Source organism: Chanodichthys erythropterus, chromosome 10 (genome assembly GCF_024489055.1).
Source record: "Chanodichthys erythropterus isolate Z2021 chromosome 10, ASM2448905v1, whole genome shotgun sequence".
In the NCBI taxonomy this organism is placed as follows: Eukaryota; Metazoa; Chordata; class Actinopteri; order Cypriniformes; family Xenocyprididae; genus Chanodichthys; species Chanodichthys erythropterus.
Window position 1 is genome coordinate 42,151,132 of NC_090230.1, and position 23,342 is coordinate 42,174,473.

Here is a 23,342-nt window from a genome sequence, read left to right on the forward strand (position 1 = left end):
TATCTTTAAAAGGGACACTTTTTTAGTTTAGCTTTTTTCCTCACCAAAAAACTTAATTTTAACTTTAGGACAGCCTCTTAGTTAGCATACATCTTCTAAACAGGTCTTTAATACATTAAACAAAGACACATATGAACTTTAAGACACAAATTATGAGTTACTTTACTACATTTTATATATTTCCTTGATAAATAAATAAATAAACGGCTAGACTGCGTTTTTACAGCCATTTACTTTTATTCAAAATATGGATACAAAGTGTTTTCATGTCCATAGACAGTAAATGTCCTATACAGAACAGTTTGAGGTTGTCCAGTCTGCAGATGACAAAAATATAGACATGGGTACAGGCAATAAAACATTTCTAATTAAATAAAAAATATTTGTGCTTGGAAAAACAGTCAGTTGCACAGCTTTTGTACATACAAGCTTTTGTTTGAAAATAAAAAATACAGCAGTTGTTTAAAAAGCATTTATGAATTATATGGTAAATTTAAAAATAATACAACATGAATTTTGGCATACTTACAGATATGCTATTGTGATTTATTGTCCGCTATTAAGTTAACATGAACTGCCATTCACAACCCATTTTACTTAATGACACATTTCTGAGTAAAACAGGATGTTCAATTATGTGCTAAAATAAATAGGGTCAATTTTGAGTTCATGTTTCACTGGGGCATTTATTTCCGGGAAACTGGAAATACCCTTGTGACCTCCATCCATCTGCAACTAATAACACCTACAACTACTGAACAGGAAATCTTTGGTTTTGTATTCAGTATACCAGATAAATCATGAACTTATTTGCTGCCATGAAATAACCACAGACCTAGAGTGAGAAATAAATACCTTATTTACAGTAAGGTAAAGGAATGTTTATAATTATAGTTTACATAATCAATACAATACATTATCAAAGTTGTAAAATAGAATCATGGGGTACAAAACCACAATATAAATTAAGATACCGCCAAATTCTACACTTCTAAATTGTAAAAATCTACCATACATCTCTAAGAGATAACAACACAGGTTTGTTTTGAAATATATTTGGCCAAAAAATATTTAAAGGCAAATATAGCAACTTAATGTCACTTTAAGTGATGTCCTCGACATTCCCTTTAACCGACGATGCAATGAAACATATGCTATTGATCGTATGTAAACGGAATTATTAAGGAGTGTCTGTAAATAATGTGGAATAGACCTTTCATTTGTTTTCAACAAGGCAAGTTAGCATCTTTAGTTTGCAAAAGAACAATCAGCAAAGCAATAACAGCAACAAGAACATAAAAATAAAATGCTTTTCATGACAAAAAATGTGAATAATTCAAACATCTTAGTGTCTTTTTTTCTGTTTAACAAGTTCCATTTTACAGAAAGTAGAGGCTTTTCTGTAATACTTTGAACAGTAAAAAAAATATATATGTATATCTATATATATATATATATATATATATATATATATATATATATATATATATATATATATATATATATATATATATATATATATATATATATATATATGAATTTATAAAACAATACAATGAGCATCTTTATATTTGTTTACGTTTCTTATATATAAAAAATAAAATAAAAAATGTAAAGAAAGAAAATTACACCATGCCATTTCCATACAGATGCAGTAAGCTTATCGGTTCCAGTCCATCCTTTCCAATTTGCTTCAGGCCTTGTCCTCACTAATCTTTTTCCTCTCTGTTTTAGCCTTCCATCCAAACTGAGGCAGTGTTTTTGTCCTGCGAACTGAGCTTTATGAAAACGCTTTCCCAAGTGGATACATTTGAAAATGCTGTTTTCGCATCATAGAGTGTGGACATGTGACGCATATTGAACCAATAGATATGTATGTTTATACCACAGTTGTGCCTGTTATTTGTTATTCACTTTCACATTGTTGCAAAAAATACTTTGTACTCTCTTTATACTGCAGTCCTGCAAAGATGACAGAAAATTTAGCCTACACTCAATTGCTGTCCTGCATCAAAACATGAGAGCAGTTTCGTTTTAGACCAAACATATGGAGTGTGACCTGACAACATCAGTGAATGGTGAGATATTTTGCTAAATAAAATTATCCTTCCAGAAGAATAGCATGAAAACTTTATTATGTGGGCTTTTATGAGGTTTTACGCATGCGCAGTGAGGTGAAATTAGCATTTTCCGATGTTTCAGTGTGGAAGGAAAATGGCGTTTTCAAATGTATCCAGATTAATCTAGATGTAGCCTCATTTTGTAGGACCACAGACGTGAGGTCCTCTTCCCTCTTTCCCTTTGGAGGTTCATCAGCAGTGATTGGTCTTACACCAGAGAGCCGGCCTGGTTTTGCGCTGGCACCATAATAGGTACCCCTCCCATGCGGGAGATATTGGCCGCAGTTACGGTGGTGGGCAGCACTGGCGGACGTGGAATCTGAGGCTGGGCAGAGGCTGTCCGGGGCACCGAGTTGTGCTGGGAGCCTCCGTTGGTGCTGGGGGGGCCCAATGGCCCACGGGGCAGGGTGGAGTTGGTGTTATAGCCCGGCAACGTGCGCTCCAGGGTGGCGTCTGCCGGAGGCTGCGAGCGATAGCCGGCTGTGCTGCCCGTGGCCGTGTTGATGGATGCGGTGTCGGAGTGAGGGTAATGATGGTGGTTGTGGGGGTCTCGCGGGTAAGTGCTTGTCTGAATGGAGGACAGGGTGCCGTTTTTAGAGATGATGTCAGATCCAGTGCCGCTCTTGGCCCATGACACACGTTTGGGAGCCTGAGCATCCTCCCTGTAACGTACAAAAGCACTTAGTGTCTACACAAGTTATAAATCATTAAATCAGTTGTCACATCCTTGGACATAACTTTGTGTTTTTACTCGCATATCTCTGTTGTGTGAGAAGGTATATGTGTGGGCACGTGTGTTTGTGTTCTTCTCGTTCTCCACACTCATTTGAGTGTGACAGGTGCAGCTGATTATACAGGTGGGTTGCTTCAGAAGTGTTTCTGTGTGTGCTCTCTATTTAACTGCACAGTAAAGTTAAATCAACTCTGCTCAGATGGTCCCTCTCTAAATAGTGTTAAAGTAACACTGAAGCAAAGTTAAAATTAATGAGATAATTAAGCAATTAATAAGGCTGTGACTGAAGTCAGTTGTAGTTCTTGTGTTTCTCTTTTCTTCAGTGAGTCTGCTTGTTAACAGCAGGTGTTCATCACTAACGCACAATCATCACTTAATTAATTGTTTATCTCATTAACTTTAACTCCGCTTCAGTGTTATTTTAACACTATTTAGAGAGGGACCATATGTACTCTGAGCAGAGTTGATTTAACTCTGGAGATTTTGCTGTGTGTGTTTTCATTTCATTAATTTCATTGCATTGTGTTTCGAAGACGAACAAAAGGACCTACAGGCAGGGTGCGAACTACAGGGGAGCTCGGCTCCCCTTAATAAGACATGGGCTCCCCTGAAAATGTGATTTGTGAAATTTTGGGGGGGCTCAAAAATATTGACAATGTATTATTTTGACGTGCAATTTCAGTTTTGTGTAATGTGATCATCATGGATTATTATGTGTAAAATTACAAAAATATCATTCATTCATGCATGACGGCTATTTAAACCTAATTCACTTCAATATCGATAACTATACATGCTATTCTTGTCATGAGCATCAAGGTGTGGGGGCGCTGCGGTGCAAATTCCACTCATGTTTAGTACATGTTAAAGGATTAGTTCACTTTCAAATTAAAATTTCCTGATAATTTACTCACCCCCATGTCATCCAACATGTCCATGTCCTTCTTTCTTCAGTCGAAAAGAAATTAAGGTTTTTGATGAAAATATTCCAGGTCTTATCTAGAGAAACCATCGCTCATTTAAAAAAAAAAAAAAAAAAAAAAAAAAAAAAAAAAAAAATATATATATATATATATATATATATATATATATATATATATATATATATACACACACGTTATATACGTTTTAACCATAAATGCTCATCTTGAACTACTCTTGAACTCTTTGAATTCAAATAGAGAAGAAGAAGGGAGCTAGTTCAAGATGAGCATTTATGGTTAAAACGCATAATTTTTTTCTTTTTTTTTTTTAGAAAATGAGCAATGGTTTCTCTAGATAAGACCCTCATTTTTTCATCTAGGATCATGTAGAATGCTTTGAAGCTGCACTAAAACTAATTTTGACCTTCAACCATCTGGAGGCCATTGAAGTCCACTATATGGAGAAAAATCCTGGAATGTTTTCATCAAAAACCTTAATTTCTTTTCCACTGAAGAAAGAAAGACATGAACATCTTGGATGACATGGGGGTGAGTAAATTATCAGGAAATTTTCATTTGAAAGTGAACTAATCCTTTAACTCAAACAGCAAAGGAAGCTGACCCCAGGCCTGTGTTAAGGTAAGGCATGTTATTCGCAATTACGTGTCATGGCTGGGTTGTTATAGTTCTGCATGACTCTCGATGTATTAGACATAATTGAACGGCGGAATTTTGGTATTCTTCTGTAGCCTGACAAGTAACTTTAACCGTTGTTCATGTGAACTCAAAGACAGCCTGATGCTTTGTTTATAGAAAATTTCACCTATCAATTCATGTCAATAATGTATAATAGGGTAAATCCTGTATAGTGAGTTATCCTATATAGTGCTTGCATAAAGCATGTAGTGTACACAGTCGTAGCTGTTATGTATCTTTGTAACTCATTGTAAGCCCTCTTTTGAGGCACACGCAAGCGCACAAACCCTCACCACCTCCGCACAACCTCCCCCAAAGTCCACGGTATAAAGTCCAAAGTCCAAAATGAGAGAGTAATGACAGAATTTTCATTTTTTGGGTGAACTATCCCTTTAACTGGTAACTGTAGTAAATCAAAAGTACTACTTTTAAGGGGGCTATCTTAGTAGGGAGTGTGGTGTCAATTTATTTTACAATGCATTTTCTCCTGTTTATGAATAGCAGGGAGGTAAAAACATGTCCTTTATTTTGGTTTTTGTTTTGATTCAAGGAAGATGTATAACCAGAGTTAGAGGTTTTATGTTATTTTGGCCTGTCCTCCTTCCGAAGGTTTCGTTATTTTCCCTAAATGAACTCTTTTTATCTAAAATAAACTCCTAATTTTCGCTGCATTCAGTTGCTTATTGTGAGTTTTTGTGGGAAGACATCAATACGTTACTTCAAACAATAAATCATAATTATCTTACTTGATATCATTGGCAAAATCCTCCTCTGTGTCTTTCCGTCTTGTCCACATGAAGAAGAGGAAGAGAATGATCAGGATGAGAGCCACAATACAACCAACCGTAACACCCGCAATCATCCCAGCATTAGTTGCTGCACAAAAAGAACAAGAAAAGTTAATGTATGCCACACCGAGTAACTCTAAAGTTATACACTACCATTCAAAATTTGGGGTTAGTATGATTTCTTAATTTTTTTTGAAAGTCTCTTATGTTTACCAAGACTATATTTATTTGATCAAAAATACAGTAAAACTGTTTTCTATATTTTTAAATGTTTTATTTAAATTTTAATTTATTCCTGCGATGGCAAAGCTGAATATTCAGTCTTCAGTGTGACATGATACTTCGGAAATGATTCTAATATGCTGATTAAATGTTCAAGAAGTATTTTTAATTATTGTCAAATGTTGAAAACAGTCATGCTACTTAACATTTTTGTGGAAGCCGTAATATATTTCTTTGATGAATAGAAAGTTGATGTAATTTTAATAAAAGTAAAAAAAAATCTGACCCCAAACTTTTGAACAGTAACTTTGTAATGACCAAACAGCAGTACATACATGTGATGACCTCCAGGTTGATATAACATGTCTCCTCTCCTGCAGAGTTGGATGAAGTGCACATGTATTTTCCTGACATATTACTGCTCAGATTGTTCAGTTTTAAAGTTCCTGCTGTTTCATCTGCAACAATACAACAGTGTGAGGTTAAAGTCAGTCTTGCATGTTTAAAAAAAATAACATAGCCAGAGATCACAAAAAAAAAATAATAATAAAAAATCATGTAACAGTGACCGATAAAGTCCTTCCAGCTGAATGGCAGGAATGTTTATCCAACATATATATCCAAGGATTCCAGTGGCTCAAGAATGACAAAATTAAGGTCGACAAATATATGGTTTAATCTCAGTCCAAACTATTTCCCCATCATGCTTAAAGGATTAGTTCAGCCAAAAATGAAAATTCTGAAATGATTTATTCACACTAATGACATACATTCCTCCATGGAACACAAAAGGGAATTTTTTGAGTAACAATTTTTTTTTTTTCACTGAAGCTCAAGTTTTTTTTTAACCTTCATAGTATCATAAAAGTGGGCAAGTGACCCGTGTGCTGTATACTATAGCTTAATGTGACAAACCGACAAAAATAAAATGAATATTTATGAATAAACATATCTCCCAGTGAGCTGTTAACATTGTGAATGGATCCTGAGTTATGACATGACACAATATGCTAATAGAAAGAAGACTGAAATAAATACATAGATAGACTCACTTAGTGCGGGAGAGAAAAAGACCTCCGAGGTAGGGCTCATCTTGGTCCACTTGTATTTGGGGGCTGGTTTACCATCTTTAGAGCTACAGGCCAGAGTGATGTTTCCTTTAAGAACAGGCCTTTCTTTAACTTGACACACCGGCACTGAAGGAGGAACTGAAAGAGACATGATGGGTCAATGTGATGTTAAATGTGGAGTTAAATTGTTTTCTGTGAAACGCTGAACTTTATGGTATTTAAAAAAAAAGAATATGTGGCCTGTCTCACAGAACACATCTGAAAGAGGATTAGGGAATGATGTGCATGTTTTTTGCATCTGACATGTGCATTTTATGGCTTTGCATGTGTGCGCCACAGTGTGGCAGCAAGTACACACCTTTAACATTAAGTGTTATTTGCACTCCAGTGAGTCCTGGGGCTCCGGGGATCATGACCTGGCATATGTAATTCCCCGAGTCCGATGCTTTGGTGTTTTTAATGTACAGGGACAGGTTGGTGTCAGGCATTTCATGGACAAAACCAACTCGACCTGCAAACTGGGAAGTGCCATTACTATACCCTCCACCGACGTATGAGATGATCTAAAGAAAGACAAAGAGGAGAATGGGAGGGATCATAATTACGAAAATGAGGAATGAATAGTTGATAACATTTACATTAAATGCATTTAATGTAATTAATGTTTTTGAAGCATTCTGTTCAAGGCTGCATTTATTTAAATTAAAAATACAGTAAAACAGCAATATTATGAAATATTACAATTTAAAAACTTTTCTATTTGAATATATTAAAAATTTATTTATTTTTTCTTGTGATGATAAACTTGAATTTTCAGCATCATTACTCAAATCTTCAGTGTCACATGATCCTTCATTTTATTGGTGCTTGAGAAACATTTCTTTAAATTATCCTTTTTGAAAAAAGGTTTTTCCTACATAATATTTTAATGGAAACTGTGATACACTACCAACCAAAAGCTGGAGTGAGTAAGAAAATAAAAAATAAAGAAATTAATACTTTTATTTATTCAGCAAGGATGCATTAAAATGATCAAAAGTGTCAGTAAAGACATTTATAACATTACAAAAGATTTATATTTCAAATAAATTATGAACTTTTGAACTTTCTATTCATCAAAGAATCCTAAAAAAAGTTTCATGGTTGCCACAAAAATCTTAAGCAGCAAAACGTTCAGTATTGATAATAAAAACCATTAATAATTGAGCACCAATAATAACTGATAATAACTGGCCACCAAATAAGCATATTAAATTACTGAAGACTGGACTAATGATGCTGAAAATTCAACTTTGAAATGCACTATAAAATATAGTAAAAACAGAAAACCGTTATTTTTAATTTGATCAATATTTTACAATATTATTGTATTTTTGATCAAAGAAATGCAGCCTTGGTGAGCATATAAGCGACTTTTTTTTTTCAAAAACATAAAAACATAAAAAATTTTTTTTAAATAAACCAAACAAAATTTATAGAAACCCCCCACATTTTTTCTTACAATAACAAATCTGAATTTTTGAAAATATAAATATCTTGTATAATACAATATAAATAGATGAGAGGTATTAATAAATAAATATAAAATAATATAAATTATACATACGCACACACACACACAAACAAACACAAAAAACCTTTCTATTACTAAAGTCAAACATAAAAAAGTTGCAAAAACAAAAAGACAAAAACTAGGCAAAAGGCAGTAAATTTCAAGACCATTGAGCAAAAGTAAGATAAAAAAAAAAATTGAGTGAAGATCAATCTATCAGAGGCAGAGACAATTTCTCATCGGACAGGTCTAAAAGATTCATATCAGAACAACCCTTCCCAGAGTTAATCTCAACTGAAGAAAATGCAGTAAAGAGGATTTTACAATCTGCAGATAATACGGTTTCTTACAGAGTAATGAGATGCCGTGTAATCCAAAATTAAAGAGAATTGCTGCCAAGAGTGGACATTTCAATCACAGCTCTTAAGGTAAGATGGAGCTTGCAGAGTTGTAGTCTTCTGTGAAGACCCACATGAGTTTCAGAATGGTTAACACAAAGTGATTCTGTGATGTCATTCAAAATTATTTAAATAAATAAATAAATAAATAATAATATAATATATATATATATTAAAAAGTAAATATTTTTAAGAGCTTTTGACTTTTTTTTTTTTTTTTTTTTTGATAATCGGTCCACAATAATTTTCAATAAAGTCTCTGGCATTCATAATCTAAATCATAACAAGAACAGATGGTGCTAAACTTTCTGGCATCTGCACAAAAACTAAGGAATGATCCCACCCATAATACCATACCATTTCGAAATCTAATTTGGACTGACATAACATCAGATGTCATTATAATTCTTTGCTGAATCCTCTCGCCACACATGTTCACATGAGCACTTGAGTGATGATGAGGAGCAAAATTTATTCTGTGTGCACTCTTGACCTCTAGAGCTGACCAGGGTCAGACATCAGCTGCATGTTACGTTCAATCTATCTATTTAGAAATTATTATAATGTATTAAAACTATGAAATCTGTTTGAAAACAGCCAATATGTGCACATGAACTAAGATACTGCACTCATTACATTACTCAGCAATCACAAACAACCTAGATAATGAAACAATAGTGGCTAAAAGTGATGTCCACAGGGGATATATTTGATTTTAATGACCCTACAAGTCCAATTAAACCATCGAAATATGAGGAAAATATTTTTTAAATATTTTAAATATTGCGGGGTGCTAAACTTGGTTAAGGTATTTATCTTACAAAATTATTTGGCTTTAAAATAAATAAATAAATAATAATAAAAAAATAACATTGAATACAATCATGAGTTATTAATATTTTGGTGGTTCTCTCTTGTTTTTGCTTGTGTGCATAAAAAAAAGAAAAAAAGTTATGTCCGCCCAATTTGGCATGTTTCATTGTGTTATCACAAATAAAAATATGACTTCTAGCACAACTATATGCTTACAAAGTCTTTAAACAGATTTGTGATCAAATTTGAGTAAAGGGTGAAGATGTTAATTTTCCCAGGTAGATTATCACTTTTGTTCCCTACTGTTTTAACTTCATAAAGTAAGTCTTTTTTATGACTATTGTTGATATATGTCATTGTTTTGATATATGTCATAGTCTATATACAAAATCTCTCATTTATTCCAGCAAAAAAAGAGCTTAAGAAATATCTTAATAATAATACCCTTACAATTATTACTCTAATAAGTTTTAATTGTTTATTAGTAACTGAAGCACATTTTATAGGCAAAAAAAGTTATGACAAGCTTAACTTATGCTTTATTACAGTTATTATTACTACAACAATTATTTTCCTACTGTATTCTTGCACATTCTCTGTACATCTGACTACGTACTTATCTTAGTCTGCTGTATACAGTTTTTGCACTACCTCAGGTGTTCTTATAACCATACTTGCCTTATTGTTATTTTGTTTATAATTATAACTTATTTTTTCCATTATTATGTCTTATGTTCATCTTATTTTACCATTTTTACCTACTATTTATTTATATTTAATGCACAGTCTCTAGCTGACCAGGTTTACATTTCACTGCAAGTTATATTTTGTATTTAACTGCCTATGATGAATAAATTCTTGAATGAATCTTGAAATTATAATTTATTTAAGGAAAAGTGACAAATAACATGTCCATGTTTTTAACATTAATATTTCAGGGTTTTTAGGTAATATATATATATTATATTCTTGTAACCGTTTTAGTTTTGCACTTCAGTGGTTCTGCAGTGTGACAAATTGATTTGTATTATGTACAAATATTCCATACAGTCTCTCAATTAATATGACTAAAATAAATATGTATGAGTAAATAATAATAATAATAATAATAATAATAATAATAATAAAAAAGTGTATAGAAACAAAAAAAATCATAAAAATCAAAATGTGTAAACATTATTAGATTAATTATTGCATATCACACTACAGGACACTGCTGTCACTGCCAACACATACAAAGAAAAGCAACATATAGCAAAAGACAGTCACCATTTCTGTGCTGCTGGACATGTAGTTCCAGACGACCGTGTTTTTCCGAATCTCAGAACCAGTGTAAGAAGCCTGCAGCACTACCGTCTTCCCTTGGATCACTTCTACGTTTTGTTGAGGCACCTGAAGAGCAGCCAGGTCACCTGGAAAGAGAAAGACAGAAAGCAAAAATTGATTAACAACTTGCAAAACACAAAAAACTGACATTCTAACTAGTTGACAGATCACATGTCAAGTTGTACTCCTTTGAAACTCCAACAAAAGCTCTGAAACATCCAGGAGTGTCTTACACTCCCCCAAGTGGAGGTAAACAAGCTGAATCCAGCTGTCCTGGTTGTCCGTCTGTTCCGCCAGCTTGGCCAGAACACTTCGGCACGGCTCCCGTAGAAACAGATACTCGCCACACACAGAGACTCATAAAAGAGAATCTGCTTCTAAAATCCTCTTGTCATTTAGAACTTTAGATGAAAGTCCATTGGGGAAAAAAAAAACTACCGAGCATCTTATTTTAGGCTTAGTGGAAGGTATGAGCGAGAGAGAGCCTCAATGTCATGTGTATGTCGAATTCCCCTCCCTTAAGTGTAAAACCACTAATCCTCAACTAGAATCCTGTTTGTGCTCGTCTCTCTAACGTTTTCTTCTGCTTTATGTATGCGAGCTGGTCTTAAGCCCGATTACAAACTAGCAACGATAGTGCAATGGCTTCCATTGACCCTCGCCAAAAAAGCCGTCACTAAGAGGTCAATTCAGAAATTTAGACTATATGTGGGGCAGGATAAAAATTGAATCGCATTATGAAGGTATAAAGGTATTAATCTGCTTTCATGGAAAATCTTCATCAACATTTCATTTTATAGGTCAAAGGGGAAAATCAGATTTCTGGTTGTGTCCCTTTCAGATTTATCTTAAAATCTGTGTCAGTTCTATAGTTTACCAAAAGAAAAATAATATCTCTTAATCATTTGCTCCAGTTCGCCTCCCTCTGTTATTTTAGGGCATTGTCAAGGACCAGAGGTCACTGCAGTGATCAGTAGCTTGTATTCTGAACTGGTTACAACTATACTGTCAATCACAAATATTAAACTATAATCAATCAATCAATCAATCAATCAATCAATCAATCAATAAAACATTTACAATGTTTCAAAAATGTCTATTTCAAATAAAAACTCTTCTTTTGAACTCCATATTCAAAGTTTTCACAAAAATATTACACAGCACAACTGTTTTCAACACTGATAATAATAAGAAATGTATCTTGAGTGCTAAATCATCACATTAGAATGATTTCTGAAGGATCATGTGACACAGAACACTGGAGAAATTATGCTGAAAATTCAGCTTTGGCATCACAGGAATAAATTACATTTTAAAATGAGGGTTACCAATTTAATGCATTTAATTAATTAGTTTTAGCACCCGCCCTCCTCAGACTTACGTAAGTCATCTTCCATTTCATACAGTTGATTGGTGACGAACATGAAGCAAGGCAACAACTGTGTGATGTAGTCTATAGACTACAGTTAGAAAGACCCTAAAATTCAAGATATCGGGGCAAAAATGCCCCATATATAAGCTTTTTTCTTATATTTATTATATCATGTGATATAGTTAAGCAATGTCACACGGTAACAAGCACAATATCACACGAGTGCTGTTTTTATCTCTTTATTTACATTTACTCACCCGCATGTCGTTTCAAACCGGTATGACTGACTTTCATTTGTGGAACATAAAAGAAGATATTTTGAGGAATGTTTGGTAACCAAACTGTTCTGGTCTATAAATATATCTAAATACCAATTCAGATGCAGCTTCTGGAGAAAAAAAAAAAAGGCCGTTGTAGCCCAAAAGTTTATATGTTGAATCAAATAAACATATTTATTTCTAAAGCTAACTTTTATAACATATATTTGAGGCTAATACAATAATGACTTCAAATTATATTTTGGGGGTAATTTCTCAGCCAAATTTGATGTACCATTAATTTGTGATTTAATCATGTAATTAATTAGATTAAAACATTTAATCGCTTGACAGCCCTATTTAAAATATATTTAAACAGAAAACAGTTATTTAAACTAATAATATTAATGTTTTACTGTATTTTTGATCACATAAGCATAAGCATAAAAGATTTTTCAAAAAAAGAAAAAAAGAAAAAAAATCTCACTACCTGAAACTTTTGAACTCTAATGTATACATATTCTTAAATATATTTACTTAAATTAAATATAAACTATATAAGTAAATACAAATTTTAGGCACCTTGTTATAGTTCTCAAGCATGAACACTTGCACTTTGAATTTACAATTGACAATTTTCATTCACAATATCACATATTTCTAGAACCTTTTCCATAATCTGCATGCTAGGATACACATACAAAGCATGTAAAGCCCTAGGAAGCTTAGAAATAATACTTGAAGACAGAGAAATGTTATTATTATAACTTACCATGGACTACATAGAAGCCCAAGAATTTGACCTGAAACTGTATTACTGTCTACACACCAATAGAGGGCAGCAAATACTATGCAATAAACTCGCTCAGTTTTACTTTAACACCACTTGCATTGTTTTGCGAAAAATAGATAGATAGATAGATAAATAGAATAAATATTTCGTTAACTAATAAATATTAATAGAAATTAATATTAAATATAATAAATGAACTAAGTTACAAAGACCAACATATGGTGTTTCTGGCACTTCACTAAAATTCCTTGATTTGGGAATTATATACGACAGATATCCAACAACTCTTGCAGTCAATCTGTTCAGTGTGTCTATTTTATCAGCTTCTACCACAGCAGAGCTTCTGAATCATTAAGTGCATTCACCAGCATTCCCAAGTCATCTCTTCATCTCTAGATCTCTCTTCCAAAGCCTCAATTAGAGATTAAACCAGTAGCTCAGTAGGGAACCTGTGTCAGCATCAATATCTCTCATTAATCAGAGCACTTTTGGGAGTGTTTCTCTCTCTTGTGAACACAGAGTCTCTCAGAACCACATAAGTATCTTAGCAGCGTTTAAACTGTCCTACTAAACTCAGTGACTGGAAGAGCAACCTCCAACAAACATGAAGACCTTTACACGCCGCAGGAGGAAAACATTATTATTGTGGATGAGGAGAGTTTAGCCTAATGTGTGATAACCAGTGACCAATTCAAAGTGAATGTCCACTACTAGACGTTTATAGTCATTTAACAATGATGAATGACTTCTCTGGAAGACGTTTTGAGGGATTTTTCTGTGAGAATGACAGAGGGACAAAAGCAAAGAGCCTATTTCCTGACTCTTCGAGCATAACAACATCACAGCATCTTCTGATTTAGCTCCTAATGACAAGACATTCCAGCGATGTCCCAATCCCATCAGCCTAATGAGCCTGCAAATGATTTCTGGCATTATAGTCCACAAAATCTCACATCCGTTTACACAAATGTTTCGCTGATGCAAATGTGCTTTTGTTTATTCTGTTGTGAACCTTAGAAAGTTTGAAGGAAAGCTTTAGGGACAGGTATGGGCAATGAGAAGAACATACAGAAAGAGAAAGCAGATCGCGTAGAAGTCAAATATTGAATGTGGACTTTTGTTCTTTGGACTTTTGTTCTATTTATAATGGAGGGAAGCTCTGTAAGATTAAAGAGAAGAAGAGAGTGATATACATCTGCTCACGGGTCTGATCTGAATAATAGATGTTATCGAGTGGCATGAAGTCAGAATGGAGATGGAAAGATCTACATGTGCCTTAAATGAATCTCACTCCTGCCACACAGCTGGGGAGGTAATGAAGTGTCATCAACCAAAAACTCAACCAGTCATGGCTTGACATTAACACCCACCAACCCACCAAATGTGTGTGGATTTCAGCAGTGGCGTTTAACACGGTCACTCCTACTAGCCACTTTGGCGGGTTGAATTTTATAGGCCTGTATTATATATACATTTTTTAACTGTAGTCTTTTAAAAAAGGTATCTGAAATAATAAAAAGTGTAATGTAGTGTTGTCAAAAATATCGATTTTTCAATACATATCCATACTGAAATATCTGAAACACTTCCAAAAATCATTTTCTGCAGACACTCAAACCCGCCTCCCCTCACTCACTCATTTCATTTGCTCAGGATGAATATTGCTGTTACAGGGCTTGAATTTCGGTGTGGGATTGCACGTATTGCGCATAATTTTACTCATTCCTGCATGTGCTCACACCCAAAGTGTGCACACATAAAGCAGCCTCTCAGTACTAAATTGAGTTCTTTTTCACTGCTTATTGTGCTTAACAGTCAAATACACACCAAATAATTTCAAGTATAATTGGCAAGTACACTGTGTGCAGAATTATTAGGCAAGTTGATTTTCTGATCATATTTTTTTTCCAAGCACATTTTACCAATTCCAATCCACATCAATCTTAATAACTACTATTAATATTGTTTTTAATCATTTATAAGTGATATATAATTGTTCATCAAGGCTGGAAATGAAAAATGCCCTATATTCAGGTGTGCAGAATTATTAGGCAGGTTTTCTTTTACAGATAAAATGAGCCAAAAAAAGAGATTTAACTCAGACTGAAAAGTCAAAAATTATTAAATACTCATGAGAAGGACGCAATACTAATGTAATACTAGAAATTGCAAAGTTAAAGCATGACCATTGGACAGTGAAATGCTCATTGGGTCAGTGGGGTCATACAAAAACAGCTGGAGAAGAAAAGACACGTTAACTGCAAAATGATTAAGAATTAAGGTGAAGAATTAAGTGTGAAACCATCAGGAACCCTTTAGTCTCCAGCGCCACCATTTCCCAGTACTGAAACCTACCTGGAGTCTTCAGAAGTGTGAGGTGTCAGGATCTCAGAGACTTAGGTTAGGTGAAGAATCCTAAAAAGCGACCTGCTCTTAATAAGAATCACAAGCTGAAGTGTTATAAAATACATGAAGACTGGGTTTTTATAGGCCTTATAGACAGACAGCTTGAGAGTGACTCCTGAAGGATCAGCACCACATCCTCTTGTACCACTGTTTGAAGAATTTATCTTCCAGAATCTGGCAGTAAGGTGTGGGAGTTCACTTTTAGTCCATCTCTTATCCTGAAATGTCCATCTTGCAGAGATGGACTAAATGATCTTCCAAAACTTACTGCCAGATTCTGGAAGATAAATTCTTCAAACAGTGGTACAAGAGGATGTGGTGCTGGTCCTTCAGGAGTCACTCTCAAGCTGTCTGTCTATAAGGCCTATAAAAACCCAGTCTTCATGTATTTTATAACACTTCAGCTTGTGATTCTTATTAAGAGCAGGTCATTTTTTAGGATTCTTCACCTAACCTAAGTCTCTGAGATCCTGACACCTCACACTTCTGAAGACTCCAGGTAGGTTTCAGTACTGGGAAATGGTGGCGCTGGAGACTAAAGGGTTCCTGATGGTTTCACACTTAATTCTTCACCTTAATTCTTAATTATTTTGCAGTTGACGTGTCTTTTCTTCTCCAGCTGTTTTTGTATGACTCCGCTGACCCAATGAGCATTTCACTGTCCAATGGTCATGCTTTAACTTTGCAATTTCTAGTATTACATTAGTATTGCGTCCTTCTCATGAGTATTTAATAATTTTTGACTTTTCAGTCTGAGTTAAATCTCTTTTTTGGCTCATTTTATCTGTAAAAGAAAACCTGCCTAATTATTCTGCACACCTGAATATAGGGCATTTTTCATTTCCAGCCTTCATGAACAATTATATATCACTTATAAATGATTAAAAACAATATTAATAGTAGTTATTAAGATTGATGTGGATTGGAATTGGTAAAATGTGCTTGGAAAAAAAATATGATCAGAAAATCAACTTGCCTAATAATTCTGCACACAGTGTATTCACATAAACGCAGTCAGTTATGTTTTAAATGAACGTAAACAGTTGAGAAAGAAAATGTATGTGTAATAGGATAATGAATCCATGCGTCAGGTCTTAAAGTGACAGCAGCCTAATATACCTGCTGCCAAATTATAATTATCCTGCCTTTTTTTTGTATTAAATTAAACAGATTATGTACATACAAAATGACATTGAATAATGTGATACAACTCAAACTGCAGAACATACACTAGCATTCAAAAGTTTGCAGTCAGTAAGTTTTTTTTTTAAGAAATATTTTTATTCAGCAAGGATGTATTAAATAGATGAAAATGTTGTAACAGAAAAAAAAAAATCTATTTTTGAACTTCCAATTAATCAAAGAATCCTGGAAAAAAAAAAAAAAAAAAATTATTCCAGTATCCACAATAATTTTAAGCAAAACAGCTGTCAACATTGATAATACCAAATAACACCAAATCATCATACTGTATTAGAATGATTTCTTTAGGATCATGTGACACTGAAGACTAGATTAATGCAGCTGAAAATTCAGCTTTGACATCACACAAATAAATCACATTTTAAAATATTTTTTATAGAAAAGTTATTTTGAATTATAATAATATTTCACAATATTACTGTTTTTACTGTTTTTGATCAAGTAAATGCAGCCTCTATGCATTGGCATAAAATACCTCTTTAAAAACTTTAAAAATTGTCCCAAACTTCTGAACCGTAGTGTACGTAAATGAACAAATACATTTTTAAAAAAAGTATTTAATCTACAGACTCTGGTTATATAGAGATAGAAAAATCTTAATACAGTTACACTTGTACGATGAGACTCTCAAACATATAATGAGACCATGTAATTTATCTGTGATATGCAAGTGCTAGGTTATTAATTATTTAGATAAATTATTTTGAATTAAATTATAATTAAGTGCAATTAATTTAATTATTTGCGCTGCACCTGTTTAACATCAGCTGAGCCTAAAGTTTCAATGTGGAACATTTAGCTGATTATAAGATTCTGAAACATCAAAAAAAAAAAAAAAAAAAAATCTCATCATTTCAGAGATAACCCCATTATTCTAAAGTGCTGCGCTGACATATATTAAGACTCCTGGTAATGTGCTGTGCAAAACCAAAGTAAAACAATGGGTTTAATATCCTTTGTGGTCTAAGAATAACTAATCCATCCGACTTTAATTTATGGGTGACATGAACAAGCCCTCTTAATTTTAAACCCCTCCCCTCCAACAATCTGTCATATAGGGACACTTTTTGCAAGTCCTGCCCTACATTACTGTATCAATGCAGAATAAACATTGTTTTTTACTCTGAAATAGGTCACATTATGAACATTATTAAAGTCATGTTGACTTTAACATAACTTTCTTAAGGGAACTGAAGATAACGTGATTCACAAAGACATGAACACGGCAGTTGGAGCACAACAGAATATGAGTTTGTTCCCATGTGTACGCTTATGTGCATGACTGAGATAGGGAGAGATGTTGATGCTTTTAATTGCAGGAAGAGCGCAAATTTTCCTATTTATTTTACAGAGGTTGGCACAAGGCTCTGATAAAGAGTTCGGGAAAGGCCTTTGATGCATCTGACAGTTTGCGTGGATGCAGAGCACTGGGCGGAGACCAAAACTTCCTGTCTTAAGTCTATCTATGCTGAAAAGTTACCGTTAAAGCAGTCCTGCCCTGGGTCTTCAGTCAGATCTGAGACCAAAGGCCTTTTCAAGACAAGTTAACACCCAGAATGATCGCAGATGCTCTGACAAAATGAGTTAACAGAAAATGACAAATCTAATCTCAACTATAAAGCCTTGATACGATCAAGCAGAGCACTGATATCTGGGGTGGAGATGTACACAAATAAACTGCAGATCTGAGAGATTGATGGATGGCTTTCTTCATGTTACAGATAAAACTTTTATGAAGTGGTTTCGTAATGTGGTAGAGAGCCTTCAGGGAAAATCACCAGGTTAGGGACAGAATTTTAAAATGCTGAGTAAAGGATACACGCCAAAACACATAAGCAGTGTGAACATTTTTTTTTTTTTTTTCAGAATGAAAAGAGATAAGTGTTTAAACTTTTGCAAGCATTTTTTTTTAACCTAATATGATATTTTCTTTTAAAAAAACAGAGTGATGTTTTAAAATATTTTTTTGTGTAAGTCAATGTTTTACTAACATACTGTATGTGAAACCTTTTTGTTATCATGTGACAAATAAACCCTGAACGTTTTACTTGGATACACTTTTTTAGTAGAAAAATTGGTTACACTATTGTAAGGTGTCCTTGTTACACTGTAACTATACTATATATTTAATTACTGAGTAATATTAATTAACAACATGTACTTACTATATAATTAGGGTTAGGGTTTGTTGCATTTAATTATTGTTATTACTACAGTAAGTACATGTAACAAGGACACAAAAAGTGGGTAACACTTTATTTTAGAGTCATTGTTACATATGTTACAGAGTTACTATAGTAATAACTATAAATTATGCATAATTACATGTAACTAACCCTAAACCAAACCCTAATCCTAACCCTATTGTAAGTACATGTAGTTACTTAATATCACTCAGGACTTAAATGTATAATTAAACCTTAAAATAAAGTGTAACCAGTTACAGTTACTAAAAAATATTATAATTTAAAAACAAAACACCACCACCACCACCACCAACAACACAAATATAAAAGTTACATTTTTAAGAACTCGTCTCATGTGTTTAGATTTTAAGAAGATTTCTTCTTTTACAAGCTTGAGCATCCTCATTTGTCAACGACTATAGAGACACCAGGCAAGGTTGTCCTCTGACAAACTCCTTATCTGACAAGAAAGGTCTTATTCCCTTGTCTCATTTCAACTCTCTTCCTCTTTCTCTACTGGCATTTCTCTTTCCAATCTCTTCTTCTCTCTCTATCTCTCAGTAATTACAGACAATGTTCGAGAGCGGATAGAGAGCATCAGTTCTATCAAACTGTGACTCTGTTTGGTTCATTTGAGAAGTATTTGTAAGTCATTAGTTTAATTGCTGAAGTAAGATTGCATGTTATCCACAATATCTGTGTGTGTGTGCATGTAAGAGAGAGCCGTGAGGGTGGATGTGCCATGAAAAGGATTGCGATCGACTTTAGTGCAGCTGAGCGGCTCAAGGTTAATTGAAGCAGTAATGAGGGTGCAGAGAGAAAACTGATTGATGTGGATAGTGAAAAATGGACAGGCAGAGACTATAAAGTCTGACTTCATATCAAGACAACTGAAAAAGAAAAAAAAAGCCTTCTAAAAGTCAGAATAGGTGAGAAATGGAGTGCTAAAGAACCTGACAAGAACATGTCTTGGCCATATTTCATATTTTAGCTAAATAAATAAAAATAATTTTTATTATATATATATATATATATATATATATATATATATATATATATATATATATATATATATATATATATATATATATATATATATATATATATATATAATATAATATGATATGATATTATATTATATAATTTTTATTTTTTGTGGTGAAATGTGACCCAGACAAATTTTCATGGGATTCATGAATTCACACATATGCTCATCTGAAACCAGTTATGCTTGTTCTTTAAACTATGGCTGATGCATTTTGGGTGAGAAATACTGGGCTGACGCTGACATATAAGGCAACGCAGGAAGTGAAGTCTTAAGTCCAGTCAGTGTATTCAATCCTGTTTCCTTCTTTCCTGTTTCCTGTGCATTGTGTTAAAACAGGGATACAGGAAAGAGAGCTGGGCCAGATAAGACAATGACTGGGACACACAGTTCCAACAGAACGTAAAGGATGTAAGGTCACACACACAAACTGTATATTCTCTCCCCCTACACTAACCCTAAACCTACAATCACAGAAAACTTTCTGCTATTTTAGATTTTCAAAACACATAATTTAATATGATTTATAAGCCGTTTTCCTCATGGGGATAAAAAAAAAAAAAAAAAACCTTGCCATAAAGTCAAAATTTATTGGTACTGGTATATATGGGGATTTGGTCTCCATAATGGTCTCCATAATGCAAGGAACACCAGGTACACAACACATACACACACACACACACACACACATACACACACATACACACACATACACACACATACACACACATACACACACACACACACACACACACACACACACACACACACACACACACACACACACACACACGTCTCCATCTAAGATCCTGAAATAACTTCAATATGAGCCCTTGTCACTCCTGCTTCAGAGGCTCAGGATGCTTCTCTGGCCCAGATCTGATCAGTTTAACACGGTGACTGACAGCTGGGAGTCAAATCTGTACAATACTGAGAGATGGCAGGTGATGGAATCTGTCCAGGAGACAGTGGATTAACATGATGAATTGTGCTGGGATTACCCTGTGTTTAACAGGAGCTGCAAAATGTGATCATCTGTGACACACAAACCTCATGCCTTTAATCTGATTCAGAGACACCATCTATCAGCTCTGTTTAATGCTGTATTAATCATACCTCACACCACTGCGGTCATAATAAGTGACACGAACCCACTACTGACAGGTGAAATAAGAAAGCCCATGTGTTGCTTGACACATTAAACTGACTGAAAAGACCACAGGACGCATTAAATATATAATCTTTACTGTAAATTTTTAAATCTATCTATCTAATTCAAACTCATCTATCTATCTGTATGTATGTATGTGTGTGTGTCTGTGTGTGTGTATATGTGTGTGTGTGCGTGTATTATCAGAGTGATATATATATAAATATCACTCTGCCCAAATACCATCAGAAAGGAAAACATACAGCTTTCTTTATGCCCATATTATATATATATATATATTTTTTTTTTTTTTAAAGAAATGCTGTTATTTTAATCATTTTATTCATCAATGTATCACTGTTTTCACAAAAATATTAAGCAGCACAACGTTTTTCAACATTAATGTTTCTACCAAATCAGCATATTACAATGATTTCTGAAGGATCATGTGACATTAAAGACTGAAAATTCAGCTTTGCCATCACAGGAATAAATTGCATTTTAAAATATATTAAGATACTTACAGTTATTTTAAATTGTAATATTTCAAAATATAAATATTTTACTTTTTTTTGACCAAATAAATGCATACAATGTGAGTATAAGAGATAAAAAAAACAAACAAACAAACAAAAAAAAAAAACAGTACAATACAGTTTTAAACAGTATTGTAAAAATAAAAAAATTATATACATATTTAATATAATCATTTATAATATCCAATTATCTATAATTAATACATTTCATATTACGTATTAGATGATAGCAGAGGTTATCTAAATGTAAAAACAGATTAATTGGAATTCACAAAAAAAAATCGAATAAATCAAAGTGATGATGCAACGCCTGTGTGTACATGTCCTGAAATACAGCTGCAAGCAAAGTATGCCAAAATATGTCCATCTTGCGTAAGTAAAATTAAGAAAAATGACTCATTTGATAATTAAGCCACATGCTGAGGATGAATGTTCAAAAACTAATTACACAACTCTGAAGACAACGTAATTACCATAGAGCTCCAGTCCTCTAAATCATATGGAAAATAGTGCAGATAAATCAATCAGACCAAAGCCTTATCTCTACGCTCCGCAGAGCTAGTGTGATTATTTCTACGAGTAAAGAGATATGTCTCACTCTTGGATGGATGCAATTTATCGGACTGAGTTTGAGGAGCATTATGGACTCTTCGATTAAGACTTTCATTTCATTGCAGCTCGCCATAAGTCAGACGCTTGACCATAACAGTAGATAAAGGCTCTCTGGTAGGCTGAGTGAGGCATTAATCTTAATTTGACATGAGAACCGATAAAACAAATGTTTGTTGAGCCAAATAAAGAATCACTCTGCCGAAATACCATCAGAAAGGAAAACATAGAGCTTTCTTTATGCCTTCTTTTCTGTCCTTTATCTTCATAACACCAAAACAAAGTAGCAAGAGTACTACTTCAAAATAATTTTTATACATAGCCGAAAATGTCAGTTTTGAGCCAAAGACATTTGCACTAAACTTAGCAGCACCACCAGACAGGCCGAGCATTATGGGGGATGGATTACATTACACTCTCAGAAGACTTAACGTTTCCACTGTGTCACATCAGGTTAGCGATTCTGTCTCGAAAAATACATACAGCTTTGATCCGCCACTGAAACCCCACAGTTAAACCTGTCTTAAAAACACACAAGGCCATTACTGATGAGTAAAGCTCATGCTACGGGAGGCTGGAAGGCCAAAAAGAACGGGCAGGAGCAGGAACAGCAGGTCGTGATGTTGTGTTTGGCCGTAATTAATCATCTCTGTTTTGTGTTTCTGCATTAGAGGAGCTGTGATTAACCCGAGGATCAACAGAAACAAACAGAAGCGGAGAGGATGTGGATCCTGTGGCCCGTCTCAGTACACAGGCGCACACACGCATGCACATCCTGGGGCCAGTCACGTTTTCTTATTCTGAGGTCGTGTCTGTGATCAAACTCTCAAGCTGTGTATAAACAGCACATCCACAGCATGAATGCTGGTGTCTATAGTGGCTGAATGAATAGAGAGAAAAACAGCCAATGAGAAAAGAGCAAAACTATTTCATTTTAAAACAACGAGTTATGAAAACACAGTCCCTGGGAGAACAGTGACGAGTGGTTTATGGAAAAATACCAATTTACAGAGTGTCACAACCCTTGACAAAACTCCTGCAGGGACAGTTTTAGCCACATATAAAACTCCCTTAAATCCAAGCACAACAAAAAAGACAATCACAATAGATAACACTGTTATTCTTTATCAAAAGGAACTTAAAA

General features: G+C 34.0%; 1 protein-coding gene across 1 annotated transcript in view; it reads right to left on the bottom strand.

Annotated features, from left to right (window-relative positions):
• Positions 1-1,559: 1,559 nt before the first annotated feature.
• The window catches only part of esama (endothelial cell adhesion molecule a), a 56,161-nt gene continuing 34,378 nt past the window's right edge, over positions 1,560-23,342 (bottom strand). The window contains exons 2-7 of the mRNA XM_067399254.1: positions 10,585-10,727; positions 6,911-7,115; positions 6,535-6,690; positions 5,818-5,940; positions 5,219-5,348; positions 1,560-2,782 (exon numbers count right to left, since the gene is read on the bottom strand). Of these exons, the coding sequence (XP_067255355.1) occupies positions 2,329-2,782; positions 5,219-5,348; positions 5,818-5,940; positions 6,535-6,690; positions 6,911-7,115; positions 10,585-10,727 (1,211 nt within the window). The 3' untranslated portion in view covers positions 1,560-2,328. The remainder of the gene's footprint in view (positions 2,783-5,218; positions 5,349-5,817; positions 5,941-6,534; positions 6,691-6,910; positions 7,116-10,584; positions 10,728-23,342) is intronic.